Raw genomic sequence first — 19,040 nt, forward strand, 5'->3', positions numbered from 1 at the left:
TTCTGCAGCTGCAACTCAGTGATGCTTTAATTACAGCAGAGATGCTGTGACTGCAGTGATGTGAGAGATCGTGAAGCGTGTAGTTTATTTTTATCAGTCACTGCAAAACTTGGACAACACAGCTTAAGTGTGATGCTACTGGGTTTAAGTAGTTGATTTAGATGGGTGGAAATGCAAATATGTTGTGAATCTGATAACTATTCAATCATTCATTAGTATTTGCACAGTAGAGATATGTTTTTTGTCAACAGTCCAAAAAGCATTTCCCCAAATAACTCCAAGGCAGCACAGGATGTACTTGGCAAGACCAACTGACAGCATACTGTAAAAGTTTAATGCCTTTTTCTTTGATGTTTTCATAGCAAAGAGGGTCCATAAATTTGTATAAGTGCCATCTTCTACAGTGTCAAGAGATTAAGTCACCTTTGGCTTGTTACTTTTCTGCAAGACTTCCAGAAGGTGGCGTCGAAAACCCTCCAGTTGTGACAGGCCGAGCCTACGAGAGACCGGCAGCATATATGTTTAATGTGTTAATACTGCAGCAAAGCCAAGTTAACCACAGTATGCTGAATATAGTAGAAGAGATACCTTGGTACCAGGTCTTTTCCTAATACCACGGATGTGACAAACTCTTTGGAGTACTCCATGGCATCCTCGCTGGGAAAATAAAGGAGGGAAACGGTCAACTCACAACTCAAACAAACATTTAAGTTCTTCAAATAATAGAATATGCTGGGCTGTACAGTATTCTACACCAAGTATTTAGGGAATATCTTTATCTGACCACATCCACAAGACGGCCCACAAATGTGAGTGCATGTATACGGCTGATACACGCCGTAAATTAAGGACAGAACATAAACAAGAGAACACTATTAAAACAAAATCAGACACCACAGAAAAAGGAAACCCCGCCCTTGCAGAAGAAGTCGACCCTCTCTTCACATGTGCCTATGAGTCACACCATAAAAAGGTGCCAACAACAAAAACTTAATTTCCACATTGTATTAGCATGTGAATGGATGACCAAAAAAGGGCAGTGAGTGTGATCTCAAAGACTTTGAAAAGGACACGATTGATGGGGCAACCAAGAAGAGTGTACAATGAATGAACACTAGAAATCCTTATAAAAGCTTTTAGTATGCGTGCTATGGCTCTTGATTTATGTTTACATGGGAGAAACTGGGTTGCTAAGGACAAAACATGTTTACAGCACAAAAGGAAGAAGCACAGTGCAACTTTAAGTACACACAAAACAAATGGGACTGAGGATGCAACTGTACCGCTACAACTGCACACTCAGCATCTGGTGACCGCATCATGAGTCACATCATTTTCATACTTAAATCATTCAGTCCTCTCTTGTATGTCCTGCATGGAAGCATCCAAATTTCGTTACGTTTTATTCAGTGTTTCCGCTCATTTTGTCCCCCGTCTTTAATCTTCACACCAAAGTCTGACAAATTAATTTCTCTTGGCTTCGATTAAACACTAAAGGTGCACTGCAGCATTTACTTATCTCTTGGTACAGACTTCCTGCCTGATATGCATAACAAACACAGTTAACACGGCGGCCAGCTGCATGGCAGGCTGGTAGATAGTGTTCAGGTGTAGACAGACAAAATATTAATGGACTCTAAACTGCTGGGCCCAAAATAAAAAGATACCATTCAGGAAATAAGGCAAATTAAAGTGCAAACCACAGCCTGTTGTGGGCACAAGTCCAGAGCACTTTTTTATGTGTCTTGTTCTTTACAACACCCTGTTTTTTGTGAACATATGATGCATTTTGCGAACCAGTTCTGTGTGACACATAAGGATGTGATAGTCTCCTTTCAGATTGATGAAATGATTTCAAGTAAATTTTTATATTTTGGCTCCATGGCCCTGCTCAGCATATGGCAGGTAACTGTCACTACTTGGCTTGATGAAAGGATGTACACATATTTCTATAATAACTGAAGCATTACATTTCAGTTACTATGAAATAATTTTGGGATGACTTCTAGCTTCTAACTCTGACTCCATAAATCCCATTTTTAAAGGATATTTTCCCATGTTTTTGTGTCTCAGTGACTGATGGAGACAATCATTTTTGAAATTGGTCCAGTATTGAGAGAAGCTGCTGCAGCCATAGCAGCCAAACAGGCTGCAATGTGATCCCTTCAGGCAACTGTGCACGCCAATGTATGGCCATACAAGTGCTTGTTTTTGTCACTGACAGGCTCAGCTTGGTATTGTAAGTGTCTAAATTACAAAAATGATCCAGTCAGGTTGTTTGTGTGTGTAAGTCTTGCTCTGAAATTTCAGATTTTTCCACACTATCAAAATCAGTAAAATATTCATGATATTAAAATATTTTAGATAACACTAAGGGTGCTTTCACGCCTGCCCTGTTTGGTTTGGGTCAGTCAAACTCAAGTTCGTTTGCCCCCTAAGTGCGGTTCGTTCGGGCAGGTGTGAACACAGCAATTGCACTCGGGTGTGCACCAAAACAACTGGACTGAGACATTCTTGAAGAGGTGGTCTCGGTCTGGTTATAAACAAACTCTGGTGCGGTTCGTTTGTGGTGAGAACGTGTTCCGACATCGATCTGAACCAACTGCAGTCACATGATGTTTGGGTAAAACATGAGCATGTTACAGTCCTGGAGGATTATTAATGTGCACCTCCTCCTGTACTGCCTTAATATGCACATTCAGTACATCCAGTGCATCAAAACATTGTTTTCTAGTTGGAGCCGTGCCTCGTTTTCAAACTGTATGGTTTGACTAAAATGAACAATGACAGCAATATAGTCCATGATGACCAGCACTAAAATCAACCTGCGTAGTTGTCCCTCCATTGTGACATTAGAAAGTGTCACATTTATCTTGCAAGTGTACTCTTCTTCAACGTTTTGTTTACTACCCGCATGGAAATTCTGACGAATCAAAAGCTGCTTTTTCACGTAAGGCATTTTATCTGGTTCACTTGTAAATGCTGGCGTGAGAACACGAACCAACTCTTGGCAGTTATGCAACTTTGTAACAAAATTAGTCCCTGATTCAGACCACAGCAAGACAACTCTAGGTCTGAAAGCACCCTTAGATACACTCTCTGTGCTCCAACAGAACTCCAAGCACTCCTCTCTCCAACTTTCCACTGTTGCTTTTCCTGCAATAAGTCACCTCTTGTAAGTTTTCAGAACAAGACTTCCCCTTGAGCAAGACTTGGTCACAATAACAAACACACTAGCAAAAGGAAAGGAAAAACATTTTAATTCTCTGTAGGGTGTTTTCCGTATTGTCATCAGACACTTCTAATAACAATCTGAGCTTGTCAGTGCCGAAAACAAGTAATTCTAGGAGATGCGATGGTGCACAGTTGCCTGCTGGGATTACACTGCAGCCTGTTTGGCCACTGTGGCTGCAGCACTCTCTCTCAATACTGAATCTCAAAAACTGTCACCATTAGACACAAAAACATGTGAAAATAGCATCCAGGTTGAAAAATGCAGAAGTTGTCCTTTAATAAGGTGATCAAATAAAGAAAAAAAACGACACCACATTGCTCACACTGCTATGTTTGGTCTCCTGTGTAAACATAGCAGGGACCATTTCTGATGAACTGAAAAAATATTTATATTAGGTGTAGTCAGTTTAGCACTGATGTGTATTAAACCGCAGCTTCAGAGCCAGGGCTTCAGTAAACAGTGATGACCAGCGTATAACCTGAGACAGCGGTCTGAATGAAACGGTCAAACTTGGGTTAAACATGTGCAGAATTTATAAACATAAACAAGGGATTCATGCATGGAAATGGCAAACAGGCTTTTAACAACTCCCTGCACAATGTACTCAAACAGAATCTTCTTCTCTTGTACGCTTTTTTGTACATCCTTTGAACTCGCACAGATTGACTCACCTAAAAAGGCCACCAGGTGGAGAGTAAGAGTAGCAGTGAAGAGTTGGGTACTGAGGTCTCAGCAGGAAGGAGAGGATAGCAGCGGTGCCTGCACCAAGAGAATGCCCGACTATCACCAGCCCATAGTGCATGGTGCCCTTGTTCTGTGAGAGATAGCCAGAGTCATTATGCTCACAACAGCACACTTTTGTTACCACAGTGAAGATAATCACTTCAAACAAATTGCCTCTACTGCCATTTGCAGAATTCTTTGTATGCAGTAGGGTTAGGGTTAGTGTACTGTTGCACAGCAAGCGTAGCCTTGAATGGAGTACTAGAGTGGTGTTAATACAAATTCAGAGAGTAAATTATGGAAAAAGGTTCATAATTGAGCCAGCCATTCTTTTTTAGGGTGTACTGAGTCGTGTACCAAGTCTCTTCCAAAGGCTTGTGACAAGATCATTTCCTGCTCCAGTTTCTTCTTAATGTATTCTGCTGAGTAAACCATCCCCTGAGAGTGGAAAGAAAGAGAAAGGGATTCAGCGAAGAGGAGGATGGGGAGAGAGAGAGAGACAGAAATATGGACAGAAAGTCTGCGTCATTAATCTCTTATTAAAATATCCGTGGCAATTATTCTACTATTAACAACTGAAACGACCTTTGAGGTCTGGGATAATGCTACTTGCTGGAAGTGCGCAATGGAGAATAGAGAAATGTTAAGAGGAAAAATGTCAGAGGAGACTGCACAGAGGAGTCTGCTTAATGTATTGTAAGTGAGTGTTTTAAGACAGTAATCTCTGACCTTGTGGCCGAGCCAGGTCCCGTGCTGCTCCTCTACAGGCAAACGTTCAGAATCCCCCGTCAGATCAGTCAAGGCGTCCTGATACACACAAGACAAATTAAAAAAAATTCTACAAAAGACAGCATAAAGCAGAGAACACAAGTGGATGAAGTGAAAACAGGGAAAGTGAAAAGAGAACATCTTACTAATTAAAGTGCACAGATCGGGCACAAGAATTAAACATACCATTCATAATCTCCATTGGTAACTGGATTATTATTGGTTATAGTGTATTAACTTTTTACCTGAAGAGCTACAGCAAGACTTGTTAGACTATAAGAGAACAGTATATGCTCAGACTTTAATCAGGGTTCCCTTAAGCAAAGATTTTTTTTCGTAACTTTTCAACAATATTTTATCCCATTTTATAACTTTACAGAAGTAGTTTAAGGCCTCGATCACACAGAAAGTGTTTTTGTAATTGTTTTTAATGAGAATGTAGCTTTCTGCTCGCATTTTTTGCATTGCGAAGCGCCTCACGTTTCTGCACTCTAGGCGCCTAGCGTTTTTGCTGGAGCGCTCTGAACTCCTCCAGTTGAAAAAACTTCAACTGCATCTTCAGAAAAGTGCCCCACATCATCTCTTTTTCGCCAGCTTTTTTCCCAATTGTCCAATCGGATGATTTGAGAGGCGGGCCTTCTGTGGTGTTCACAACAATAAGTTTACAGTTAATAAATAATGGAAGTGAAACTGGTGGTAGCAGTTGCTGGATATTCAGAGTGACATGGCCTAACGATAGACAGAAGGTTGTTAAACTGCCCCCGAGTCATCCTAAAATATGCCTGGAAACGGCCATCATTGAGGCAAAGCTCCTGGACTAACTGGTGGTTCTCCCCGTGATCCACCCTCTTTATTAGGGTCTCATGTACCCACACAGATCTCTGTTTCCCTGTGCCCAACAAACTATTTACTGACAGCCTCTCACCCTCAACCAGAGCTACAGCAAGTAGATACTAATTACTGTAAGAAAAAAAAAGAAGATTGATTACATGGGAAGTTTAGTGTAAGGACATGATGGGGTGGTTGCCTGGCAACAATAAAAAGGCAAAGTAAGCATTTTTATAAAAAAAATAAAATTAACTAGTGGTATTCAAAAGTTTTTAAAAAGGCAGTGTGGTGTGCCTCATGTTTTGCAACCTGCAAAATGCTTTCTGTGTGATCAGGGCCTAAAATGGGTAAGCCTATACTGTAATACAGCCATACTGTACACATCTGTATGCATTCATTTCTTGTTAAATAAATGTTTGTTTTAAAGACATGTCTAATAACTGTTTTGCAACCTTTCCTGAACCTGAGCATTTGCAATCCTTAATAAATTAAGGCTGATCACGGTCATGTTCCGTCAGTCTTCCTCTGTCCAAGTGGATGAATGATGCAACACACTGTCCCAATATTGATTATCCAGACATCTTTACATGTATAAATATGATACCTGGTGAGTCTGTCAAATATGTTTATTGACTGAATCACCAGGTACCATCAGGCCAAGTGTTGTCTGTAAATAACAAACCTGTTATTAGCCAACTGTTGCATCTTGGCTGTAATTTAGTTGGATATGACAATCTGATGCTGCTATGCTGTATGACTGTAATGTTACTGAAGCAGCCTCCCACTCAGCTAACATTAGCTATCCATCAGCAGTAACTGTCACCAGCATCATATCGCTATATACTGCACTGACAGTGAATGTTCACGAATCTTATGTGCCTGACATGACAGCGTGTGTCTTTCTCCCAAAAGGGGACGTGGCCTTGGCAATGATGCGATGCTGGTCTGGTCAATGTGTATCAGGTGACGCTAGTGGCATTTAGGGTTGCACAGTATGAAATTTTCACATTATGATCACTGCCTCAGAAAATATCACTGTTTCACGGTATAACGGTATTACAGAATTTACTTTATCATCAGTCAGAGTGAGCCTCAAAGGAATGAAAGCGGAAGGGTTATTTTTGGTTGAACAAACGTTTTATTAATGTATCTGAAACTTGAAACCATTTTGTTAATGGAAGTATGTGTTAAAAGTCTCCCCTTTGAAAATAACAACAATAAAGGTGAGATTCAATGTTTACTTTCACTTTGCTTTCAATATTGTAGATAACCAAATGTACACAGTATCATAACCATCAACTTTTTTATCATGGTATACCTCGAAACTGGTATACCGCTGCAATCCTAATGGCATTTCAGTGGTTACACAGCGCAAGACTACATTTTAAATTAGTAATAAATGGAACGTATCTTGCGTAATGTTAGACATGTTTTGTGATTTTTATAAACATATTTAAACAATAGCTAAAACAATGTATACTCTGTTCATGGCAAAACATTTGAAGGCCTTTTTCTAATTTCATAACTTTTCCATGAATTTCATGACCATGGGAACCCTGTTAACTGCTTCCATTTTTCTCAGCTCAACATAAGGCTAAAGCGAAAACCACAGCCTTTGAAAAGGTGTTTCTTATCTTTATAATCCATGTCAGGGAGTAATGAGAGCTCAACATTCACTTACTTAGATCTGATGTTCAGAAGCACCTCGCAAAAGCTTCTTTAATCTTTATACTCTATTTGTAACGTCCCACACTGCATGTACTGTACCTTCATGTTTTGACTGGTTGGAAGCAAAGCATCAGAGATCAATGGGATGAGTGGTTATTCTCCCCTGATCTGTTAGCTGCCGGTTCAATTCAGGTCTTACAACATGATGGGAATTCTCAAATACTTGTGTAAAACAAATGGTAGGACATGTTGTTCTAAAAGTGAACAGTCACGTTTCTGCTCCATGTGTGAAAGGTGTAGGAGTTTGAGAACACTTTATTAAGCTATGAGAACTTCACCTGTTCTGGAGGTGTTGGTGTTGTGAGGTACTGAGGGGAACAGAGTGCGCTAACGTTTAGAAAGAGCTGAAGATATATTACTGTATAAACAAGACAAGAAAGCTATAATTCACCTTTGGCGATAAGGTTCCTCTGATACTGATGACAACCTTCTTCTTCGCATGATCCACTGCCACGAAAAACGGAGTCTCATAAACCTGTAAGGATGCAGAGCGGACAGTAAACGATGGTGAGACAGTGAGAGGGGCAGGCGACGGGCGAAGTGAAGAGGAGACAAATAATAGTTTATCTTACATCCCAGCAAACAGAGCACTTCTTCAGACTTTGTCGTCAAACCTCTCTCCACTTGGCACCGCACGCACACACACATAAGTACCTCCGTGAGAGAAATTTATAGATGGAAACTCGGCGCTAACCGCACCAAGAAGTTCATCTAAATCATCAACGTGTCTCTGAGACCCCATCCCAACTAGGCTACTTAAGGAGGTCTTACCTTTAGTGAACACTCAAATATTAGATGTGATCAATATATCCTTATTAACAGGCTATGTACCACAGTCTTTTAAGGTAGCTATAATTAAACCTCTCCTAAAGAAGTCCACCCTGGATCCAGAGGTGTTAGCCAACTAAAGACCAATATCTAATCTTCCCTTTCTGTCAAAGATCCTTGAGAAAGTAGTCGTAGACCAGCTGAGTGATTTTCTCCATGATAATAATTTATTTGAGGAATTTCAGTCAGGATTTAGAGGGCATCATAGCACTAAGACAGCACTAGTTAAAATTACAAATGACCTTCTGATTGCTTCAGACAAAGGACTCGTCTCTGTACTTGTTTTATTAGATCTTAGTGCAGCGTTTGACACTATTGACCATCAAATTCTACTGCAGAGACTGGAACACTTAATTGGCCTAAAAGGTTCTGCACTAAGCTGGTTTAAATCTTATTTATCTAATCGTTTTCAGTTTGTTCACGTTCATAATGAGTCATCCTTACGTACCAAAGTTTGTTTTGGAGTTCTGCAAGGTTCTGTGCTTGGACCAATCCTATTTATTCTATATATGCTTCCTTTAGGTAACATCATTAGAAATCACTCTGTAAATTTCCATTGTTATGCGGATGATACACAGTTGTATTTATCTATGAAGCCAGAAGAAAGTAATCAATTAACTAAACTTCATAATTGCCTTAAAGACATAAAAACCTGGATGAGCACCAATTTCCTGATGTTAAATTCAGACAAAACTGAAGTTATTGTTCTTGGCCCCAGACAACTCAGAGACTCTTTATCTGATGACATAGTTTCTCTAGATGGCATTGCTCTGGCCTCTAGCACTACCGTAAGAAACCTCGGAGTAACATTTGATCAAGATTTGTCTTTTAATTCTCATTTAAAACAAACCTCACGGACTGCATTTTTTCATCTGCGTAATATTGCGAAAATTAGGCCTATCCTGACCCGAAAAGATGCAGAAAAATTGGTCCACGCTTTTGTTACCTCAAGGCTGGATTACTGTAACTCTCTATTATCAGGTAGCTCTAGTAAGTCCTTAAAAACTCTCCAGCTAATTCAGAATGCAGCAGCATGTGTACTAACAGGAACTAAGAAACGTGATCATATTTCTCCCGTTTTAGCTTCTCTGCACTGGCTCCCTGTAAAATCCAGAATTGAATTTAAAATCCTACTGTTAACTTATAAAGCTCCAAATGGTCAAGCTCCGTCATATCTTAGAGAGCTCATAGTGCCTTATTATCCCACCAGAACTCTGCGCTCTGAGAACGCAGGGTTACTCGTGGTCCCTAAAGTCTCCAAAAGTAGATCAGGAGCCAGAGCCTTCAGCTATCAGGCTCCTCTCCTGTGGAATCATCTTCCTGTTGCGGTCCGGGAGGCAGACACCGTCTCCACATTTAAGACTAGACTTAAGACTTTCCTCTTTGATAAAGCTTATAGTTAGGGCTGGCTCAGGCTTGCCTTGTACCAGCCCCTAGTTAGGCTGACTTAGGCCTAGTCTGCTGGAAGACCCCCCTATAATACACCGGGCACCTTCTCTCCTTCTCTCTCTCTCTCTCGTATCCTATTACTGCATCTTGCTAACTTGGCCTCTTCTCCGGAGTCTTTGTGCTCTACTGTCTCTCAGGTTAACTCGTATTGCAGCGGTGCCTGGATAGTGTGACGTGTGTGGTTGTGCTGCTGCCGTGGTCCTGCCAGATGCCTCCTGTTGCTGCTGTTATCATTAGTCATACTTCTACTGTTATTATACACATATGATTATTGTCACACATGTATACTATCAGATATTAATATATTATTATTAATTATAATATTATTACTTTCATCAATGTTGTTGTAAGCTACTGCCATTACCGTCTATCCTGCATCTCTCTCTGTCTCTCTCTCTCTGTCTCATTGCGTCATACGGATTACTGTTAATTTATTATGCTGATCTGTTCTGTACAACATCTATTGCTCTCTGTCCATCCTGGAAGTGGGATCCCTCCTCAGTTGCTCTTCCTGAGGTTTCTACCGTTTTTTTCCCCGTTAAAGGGTTTTTTTTGGGGAGTTTTTCCTTATCCGCTGTGAGGGTCATAAGGACAGAGGGATGTCGTATGCTGTAAAGCCCTGTGAGGCAAATTGTGATTTGTGATATTGGGCTTTATAAATAAAATTGATTGACTGATTGAGAAGTGCTCTGCTTTAAAAATCATCAAAATCATGTGGCTCCAGTGCTAGTGTGAATGGTGTTGGGGAAATTCCACATTAAAAATAGAATTAGTTAATTGAATTTGTTAGGAAATAGGAAACTATTTTAGCGACTATTTATTTTCATTTCAGTGGGAATATGAGTGGCCATTTGGACTCTATTTAAAATTCATTGCAAAATCTTTTTTCTACTTGTAGTCATTATTATTTGCCAACCTGGGACGGCCGTTTTTTCTCACAAACTTTAACATAGGGATGCAGCAGCTTTCCTAGACACATACAAGGCAATGACCAGGAAATGATATACCCATCAAACAGGTTTAAAACAAGTCCCAAACATTACAGTACACGCTCTCCAGAAAGTGAAATCAAAAAAGGAATGGTAATTCTCAGTATAACATTCTCATGGCTGTGTATAATGCACCAAAAGCAGCAAGACTGCATCATATGTTGAGAGCAGAAATACAATCCTGACATGACCTAAGTTGACACTTTCCACTCTTTGCCTGCACCTTATGATTCTGTCCATGATGATCACAAACAGCCTTGGTGGAGTCCTGCACCTACTGAGAACACACTTGACTTACTGCCGAGGATGTGGACACAGCGACTCGGCTCCCCATATCTCAGCGACTAAACTGGTGAGTAAAGTGTTATCCAAACATTTACAAGAGATGGCCAAAACTACAGAGTAAAGCCACTAAATTATCAGACTGGCTCCCAGTGTTGTCAAAGTGCAGCGCTGTACAGCGGCCCATTGTTAAGTGGAGTTTGACAAGATGAGCGTCTAGTTTGCAAGCATAACACAGCATGCAGGGCTCTATGTGCACAAGAGCTTAAAAAAGGCAAAGCGTAATTAGACCTCCACTGTGCATTTTGCAAAAAGGAAGAGGCATTAACACTGAAACAAAAGAATGGGCAAACGAAAACAAACATCCTGATGCTGTTCCTCTGACTTCTCCACACAAACCATCCTTTGTCTAATATAGGAAGCTGAGCCCAAACACCTCTGCCTGCTTGTTAGCCAGTTGTCGGATTACTCACAGCATCGTGGCAGGAAGTGTAGACAATGTGAACCTGCTTGAGGTCCCTGTCCAGGAAGTGTCTTCGTATGGCCAGGACATTACAGCCGCAACAGTTGTCCTCCTCCACTGTCACGGACTGAGACAACCGAGAGCCAGACATTGACGTACAGCTGATGTGAGAGGGGAAGATAAGAGGAAAAGAGGAGAATGCATAAATGCAAAAACAGATAAATAACTAATTTATTTGTGAAACAGCAGGTGGGACAAGCACAAGAGAATTACAATAAACAGTTAAGATTACAAAGATACAATCTAGCATCCCAGTGCAGGCAATGCGGACAAGAGAATGTGATTAATTCGACATCGCTTGTGTCAGTGAGTGAGTCTAACTAGAGTGGTATTGTCTCAGTGGATTACCACTTGGCAAGTGTTGACGCATGTGAAATTTGATCCGCACTGGAGAGGCTCAAGAGACACAGAAGCCAAATAGATCAAAACTGTGCGGGTGTATGTTTGAGTGCTTACGGGCAGGAGCTGGCGAGGCGGCACAGCCCACAGGCAGGCTTCCTCATTAGGTACATGGGCCAACCGTATGCAGCCAGGGCAAAGAGCATGTAATAACACACATCCTTGTACATGTTCATCTCGGACTGGGAGAGGGAGAGGCAGACAGACGGACACACACACACACACACATGCGTCAGAACAACTGAGGAAGAAGAGTAATAACACATTCAGAAATCCTGAGATATTCAAATCTGCAGATATCATTTCTGATTAAAGTGCGTTCTCACACACACACACACACACACACACACACACACACACACACACACACTATTTGCATAGAAAGGTTTTGTAAACAACTGCAGAAAAACAACAGTTTTTGAAGTCAGTTAACCAGCATCATATCAGCTTGTGGCTCTAAATCAGTACAACTGTTCTGCGGTGCGAGGTCTGCAGTAATGCAGGCGCTGCGCCAGGCCGTCGTGGTGAAGAGGCAGCTGAGCCACACAGCAAAGCTTTCAATTTACTGTTCCATCTACACCCCAGCTCTCACCTATGGTCATGAGCTCTGGGTAGTGACTGAAAGAATGAGGTCGTGGATACAAGTGGCCGAAATGAATTTCCTCTGGGCTCAGCCTTAGAGATAAGGTGACATCTGGAGGGAACTCGGAGTAGAGATGCTGCTTGATCGCATCGAAAGGGGTCAGTTGAGGTGGTTCGGGTTTCTGATCAGGATGTCTCCTGGGCGCCTCCCGTTTGAGGTGTTCTGGGCATGTCCAACTGGTAGGAGGCCCCGGGGCAGACCCAGAACACGCTGGAGGGATTACATATCTCATCTGGCCTGGGAACACCTGGGGTCCACCAGGAGGAGCTGGAAAGCGTTGCTTGACGTGCTTCTATACCCTGTGTCCGTGGTGGCAGGCGTGCAAAAACGTGGAAGTACAATCTGAAGTTTGAGCAACAGCCCTAGAGCCAGTGAAAAATCCACTGGATGATGCAATTTTGAGCTGAGAGATGAGCAGGATCTGGGCGCTGTTAAGATGGAGGGAAGTTTACTATAGTTCATTTACACATACTGCCCACATTGTTATGATATGAAGCTGGTGGAAAATTAGCAACTTTCACAAAAGTCCACTGTTCAAGCGATAAAAACTCAAGTCAACCTCAAATATGTCAATTTATTACACAGATGGAAACTCACCGAGTTCTTAAGGTCCAGGTATCTAGTATTTCGAGTGACAGGCATTCCAGATAAGAAGGCTAAAATGTCATTGTTGGCCTTGGGAAGAGAAAACAGAAATGAAAACGTATTTTCATTGCAGCACATTGCCTACGCAAGCATAAAAATACAGACACTAATATATTTTTATCGACAGTGATACCTGGTCCAGGATAGCAGATCTCTTAGACCTCTGCCTCTGGCGGAGAAGTACCAGGCCAGCAATAATATCACTAGGCACAATGTCCAGGTCTCTGAAGAACTCTGCGAAAAGGCTGGCCACTTCTGAATACGCATCCTAGAGAGGAGAGCAGCACGTATCAGATGACATGTTGGCAAAGCACGGCAACGCAAAGAGGACTGATCTACAGGAGCTTTCATCATTTCAACTGTCTGCTGTTGTGCTCTGTTCAAGTGAATGATGGTTCATAGCAGATGTAAAAATGTGTATTCTCCCCACCCCAACTGCAATTTTGTAGTTTTCTAAATTAGATAGCATAGCTTTCGCCAAAAGGTGAGGCAACTTTGGCCCCTCAAATTCACTAGCAATGTTGTTGATTACTGTAAACACACACTTGGAAATCACCAAGTTTCCATTTAGATGTGTTGCGTAAAGCTGGGCTCAGACTACAGGAGTTTTGAAATCAAAACCAATTTTGAAATCGTGTTGCGTCAAAAACATAAGAAGAAACTTTACTTTTCTTTTATAAAATCTCAAACACACACACACTAGATTTAAAAAACAATGGCACGTCACACACTGCAGGATATCCGTAAGATTATTGTGTCAGAGGGAGCATGACTGTACTTTCTCACACTATCTCATGGGGAAGTAGATGAAATCAAAACGCAGACTGAAGTGGCGCAACAACTGTAATGTTAACGATGATTTGCAGTGAGAAAAACAAAAACAGGAGGCGAAACGAGTCAGAATGAGAAAATGGTTGGGGAGATGCGGTCAACACAGGTCTATTCATCAGCGAGAACTGGAGGTTTTATTACAGTAGTATGCTAGCTAACGTTAGCCTCAAGGGCCAGAGTGTTGACTGACATAATCATGACCGTAACCATCCAGATTTTAAATCCTAAAGTTGTTCAGTAGGTTTTAGACTGGATCTGCAAACCTCTCACATTACCAGATAATCTGGGCCGAACATCAGTAATGACAAAGGTACCAGACCGGAGTTCTCCTCCAATTCGGAAAGGGTGAGTCTGGGATAAATCAGCCCCAAACTCCTGCAGTCTGAGCCCGACTCCAGCTAGCATGGTATATCTGCCTGGATACTCTGACCGCTTCGAAGCACAATAACCTGAGGGTTTGACATGTTCAGTGGATTTGTACCAACTCACTGAGGACTGCACATCTTGTTCAAGTACTAGTTTTAATTTAGCCAGAGTGGAAAATACATTACACTGCTGGTTAAAAGCTGATGGCGTTCTTTCTGGATTTCTGCAGTTTAATCTAGTGAATGGTAGTTCCTAGTATTTCTATGACTGCAGTACTGCGGGAGAGAGTTTACTTGCGGACAGCTTGTAAATTGATTCAGCCTCAAATGAAATCATTTGACATTTATATTTTATGTGAAATGCTTAATGTTGCTGGTAAGTAGCTGAGCGGTGAGCTCCTTTGTGTCACAGTCTTGACTCATCCTGTCAGGGCTTATTTTAATGACTGGCTCACTGGACATTATGCTTGACATATTTCTGGTTTCATTCATTTCTGTTTTACTTTAACCACAGAGAGGAAAGTGTGTGTTGTGACTCACCGATTGTGTATCCTGGGCTCTTGTGCAGCACATAAAGAACTTAAGTCTTCTGCTCCAGCTACTGGCTTGGCCTTCCTCTAGCCTGTGTCTAATGGAGAGAAAAAAGAAAAATACATTTGAATTTGTGTGGAAAACAGATAAGATATGCATGTCTGTGCTTTGGTTGAGTGAAGACAAAATAAGAAACAGAGAGAGAAAAAGGGTCTGTTAATACCTGAGTGTATATGTAGTAAGATTGCGCTGACGCCGCCGGGTGGCTTTCAGTTTGACAAATGTCCGACCCGTTGGATCAAAGGTGCACATGAGGGTAATGCAAACGCTGAATATCACCAGCCAGTTGCATGCAACGATTCCTGCAAAAAATATTAAACCATCAGTCAACTTCAAGCATAACAAACGACTTTGGACTTTGAATGTTTATTCTACTTTAAAACTCTGTCACCTACCCAAAGCCAGGTTTTTGGCAGTGACATCAGAGCATGGCTGGTAATACTGGACGAGCCAGGCAATTCCAACAACAGCATACACTAGCTCGACTAACAGAATGGCTGGAGAGCGAGAACAGGGAGAGGGAGCGAGGAGGATAGTGATCAATATCTGCCCAATCAATATAAACAGTGTTGAAATCTTAACTTGGAACCACAAGTAATCCTCAGAGCCACACCATCCAATCCTCACAAGGATCAGGAGGTAATCATGTGTGAAGGAGAGCCTCAGAAAAAAAACGTAAGCATCCCTGCATGCCTTACCTAGCCGTATATAGATGACATACTGCACAGCATCCCTGGGCTGTGTGTACAGAATGCTGCCTCTCATGCTCAGCCACATGATGGCGCTCTCGCAGATGAGGCAGCTGACCAGGATGCCCAGGTACCCTCGGCCATGGTCCACCAGCGTCACAGAACAGGACTGGTCCGAGCCGTACGGGAGGCCGAACAGAACCACGGACAGAACCACCAACCTGAGTAAGAAAGCCACAGGTATGAAATGTATCTTTGTGCAGAGATACAACGATACACTAAAATGAAATATATATATGTTAAAAACAAAAATCAATATTGTGACTCACCAGATGCAGTGCAATAGAAAGAGGAAGAGGGCGGGCAGCACCAGGTCATCACTGCCAACTGACCAGCGCCGCCGAAACATCACCATGCCAGGCATCACTGCCCTGTGGGGACAATGAAGGGGCGAGAGACGACTTCAGGAACGATGGACACAGATAAAGCACAATCAAACATAAATTTAAAACAATATCAAATACAAACAATTACAGCAACATGATCAAGCCTACCATATTCTAATCAAGTATGTACAGAACAATAAATAAAAGTACAAGACTTGTGCTACACTTATTGCACACTGTGGATACTAGTAAAGTATGTATAGACATCATTTGCAACCTGACTTCTTTGTCTAAAAAAAATCATTATTCAATTCTCCACAGGTATCTTTTAAAAAGGTTTAATCCATCGGTTACCAACTAGTCCGGCCCCTGGGTCCAGATTCCTCTTTAGTCATTAGTTCAAGGTCCACACGGGTTAATACATTATGCATCATACTTGTGTTCGGCCATGTTGTTGAGGTAGTTTGCGGTCTCTGTCTGTCGCTGTCCATTAGTCCCTCAGTTTATAGCAGGAAATGGCACTTTAAAATAAAAGCTCTGTGCCGGAAATGTAATGCCGGTAATGTACATAAAAATAAAGTGTGTTTTTTTTTTTACAAACTTGACACGTTTGTTGAGTAGGGCTGCAACGATTTGTCGACAAATCAATGACTAATCGACTATTAAAATAATCGGTGACTATTTTAGTAATTGGTTTGTAATTTTTCATAGAAAAGTACTATAAAACACTCTCCCATGAGGGTGAACTAAAACCCTCTGGCGTGAGTACGAATCAAGACATTAGAAGACATAATTTGGAGGTTTGGGGGAGACAGACCGACATTTTCCAACATTTTAACACATTTTTCTATAAAGTGATTAGTCGACTAATCGAAGAAATAATTGACAGATTAGTCTACGATCAAAATAATCGTTAGTTGCAGCCCTTAGTATATCTAAGTGTTGTCATGATAGTGGAATTTTTAATTTCATTACAAGACCTTGAAAAAGGGTCATATTTGATACCATTCTCAATACCACAGGAAAAAATTGAAATCGAGGGCATACAATTCAAACCTTTTAAAAGAATAACAAGGCTATAACATGACAACATTTTTTTTTCTCAGTTAGTAGCAGAGAACAGCAGAATGACTGGAGTAAACATTAACAATCACAGAGAGCAAGGACGTGCAGCTGGTATCAGTGTATCGACGCTGCAGAAAATGAGGACAGATACATTTCAAATTTTCAGAATCGATATGATTGTTTTTGAAAACCCAAGTACATCATAAACTTACATGATGACTTTCAAACAGCTAATGAGAGGGAAAAAAGGACAACTCATTTCTACTGGCATGAATGTCTCAACAGGTCAGATCTTGCTCAGAGCTCAACAACATGAATAGGGCAGTGATTTACTTTCTGTTTTTAAACTCTCTATACTGAAACAGAGAGAAGGGCTGCAGGGATTACCATGGAAATAGACTTGCACAGAGGAGAAGAGTGAAAGATAATGGGACTTGGAGAAGATGAGCCTAAGTGGGTGAAGGGATGCAGAGAAAATGCACCACTTAATGAACAAAAGAATGACAACCAGCTTTGATATATGATGGTGGCACGCTGGTTATGGCCACGTGAAAAAGCCTCTTTTACGTCACTCTGTCCACACTCTTCGCTGGGAAAAGCATTGTGAGGTTACTCGAGTCGCCTCTGGGGTAAACTGAAATGAACTGTAAAAGGCACGGTCGGGAGGAAATAGTAGGGAGAGAAGGAGCCACAGAGAGGCTGATGCAGGCCTTACGCCGCTGATACGGGCTGATACAGCCTTTATCGTGTGCTGCTCCTGCATATTTGCTGAAAGCTAAAGGACGGCTTTTCGGTCCTGTCAAGAAAGTATGCCATCCACCATGCCAAACCGTTGACTATATATAGCTGCCACTAAAGTTGGAGTGCACGCGTATTCTGACCTTTATGGTAAATGCACTGAAGCAGCCCAAGAGACACACGTGACATCTATCTATCTATCTATCTATCTATCTATCTATCTATCTATCTATCGTATGAGCTCAACAAAAGATAAAGCAGCACAACTTAGTTTTTCTTGTTGGTCACTGTCCAGCACTCCTCTGCTTTTTAGTATTGTTTCAGAACATTTTTTCACATTTTTTTAGTTATTGAGAAACTGGCAGCACCCTCCTTGTTTCACCCTTAAATACCACAGTCATCAAAGTTGTTAAAGTCTCACTCTGCATCGTGCCTGCATGAAATAGCAGGGGATAGTTGCATCATTCCCTAGTCAAAGGTAAATGCAATATTAAACGAGATCTTCCTGTTTGAGATGGATAAATGCCACAGCAAAGATGCAGTCATCTGCATTTCCACAGTGGGTTGTAATAACTAGGATGATAAAATGAGCAAACAGCAGTGATTGCAAGACTTGGGTTGCTAATTTAAATGGGTCAGAAAGAGAGAGTGATGTGCAGTTGGACCAAGATAGCCAAGTACTGGCACAGCAACTTGGTGGTGCAGCAAAATTCTTCATTTGGCATGCCTTTGTGTGATATTTTCCAAGTTTGTTCACACTTCTGTTTCTTGACATTATGCGTCTTGTTCCTGTTGCAAGTTTTCCACTGGTCTATTGAAATTAACTGGACTGGAGTATTCTTTTTTCTCCCTTGTGCATTTCAGATATTGTCAAGACGACTTGCTGGTCGTTCCATTCCTAGACTGCACAGTCAGTGGCATCCTCTTTTATAGGCGATACAGCGAACTGACAGTAAAAATCCAGCTAAGCAACTTCAGAGAAAAGCTGTCTGTTTGCAGAACAATAACTTGCTCGGAAGATAACATCTGTGGCCCTTGTACTGTGTGTTTTACAATGTCATGGGTAACTCCATGCCCCTAATAACAGTGACAGATGCACAGCTGATAGATGGTGTCTGAAAAGTGTCTGAACGGACATTCTTTTGAGAGAGATAACAACAGAACAATGCGATAACGCTGTTCTGCACTAACGTAAGTAGGATTGGGTGTCGTTTAAAAAAATCACAATACCAATATCAACACCTGTACCATTAAAGTGATACAGATGCCGACAGAGTACTTCATTTGACACCTTGTTTTTGTATGTCATTCCCATGTCATGCCATCATGTGAATG

General features: G+C 41.4%; 1 protein-coding gene across 2 annotated transcripts in view; it reads right to left on the minus strand.

Annotated features, from left to right (window-relative positions):
* Positions 1 to 19,040, minus strand: part of dagla (diacylglycerol lipase, alpha) — a 54,276-nt gene that overhangs the window by 12,929 nt on the left and 22,307 nt on the right. For both annotated transcript variants that reach the window (XM_049565017.1, XM_049565025.1), the window contains exons 2-16: positions 15,846 to 15,947; positions 15,526 to 15,737; positions 15,223 to 15,324; positions 14,991 to 15,129; positions 14,777 to 14,864; positions 13,174 to 13,308; positions 12,993 to 13,070; positions 11,810 to 11,934; positions 11,304 to 11,454; positions 7,674 to 7,757; positions 4,688 to 4,765; positions 4,316 to 4,396; positions 3,907 to 4,049; positions 589 to 657; positions 424 to 496 (exon numbers count right to left, since the gene is read on the minus strand). In XM_049565017.1, coding sequence (XP_049420974.1) covers positions 424 to 496; positions 589 to 657; positions 3,907 to 4,049; positions 4,316 to 4,396; positions 4,688 to 4,765; positions 7,674 to 7,757; positions 11,304 to 11,454; positions 11,810 to 11,934; positions 12,993 to 13,070; positions 13,174 to 13,308; positions 14,777 to 14,864; positions 14,991 to 15,129; positions 15,223 to 15,324; positions 15,526 to 15,737; positions 15,846 to 15,940 — 1,653 coding nt within the window. In that variant the 5' untranslated portion in view covers positions 15,941 to 15,947. The remainder of the gene's footprint in view (positions 1 to 423; positions 497 to 588; positions 658 to 3,906; positions 4,050 to 4,315; positions 4,397 to 4,687; positions 4,766 to 7,673; positions 7,758 to 11,303; positions 11,455 to 11,809; positions 11,935 to 12,992; positions 13,071 to 13,173; positions 13,309 to 14,776; positions 14,865 to 14,990; positions 15,130 to 15,222; positions 15,325 to 15,525; positions 15,738 to 15,845; positions 15,948 to 19,040) is intronic.

This window comes from Epinephelus fuscoguttatus, linkage group LG2 (genome assembly GCF_011397635.1).
Source record: "Epinephelus fuscoguttatus linkage group LG2, E.fuscoguttatus.final_Chr_v1".
Taxonomy (NCBI): Eukaryota; Metazoa; Chordata; class Actinopteri; order Perciformes; family Serranidae; genus Epinephelus; species Epinephelus fuscoguttatus.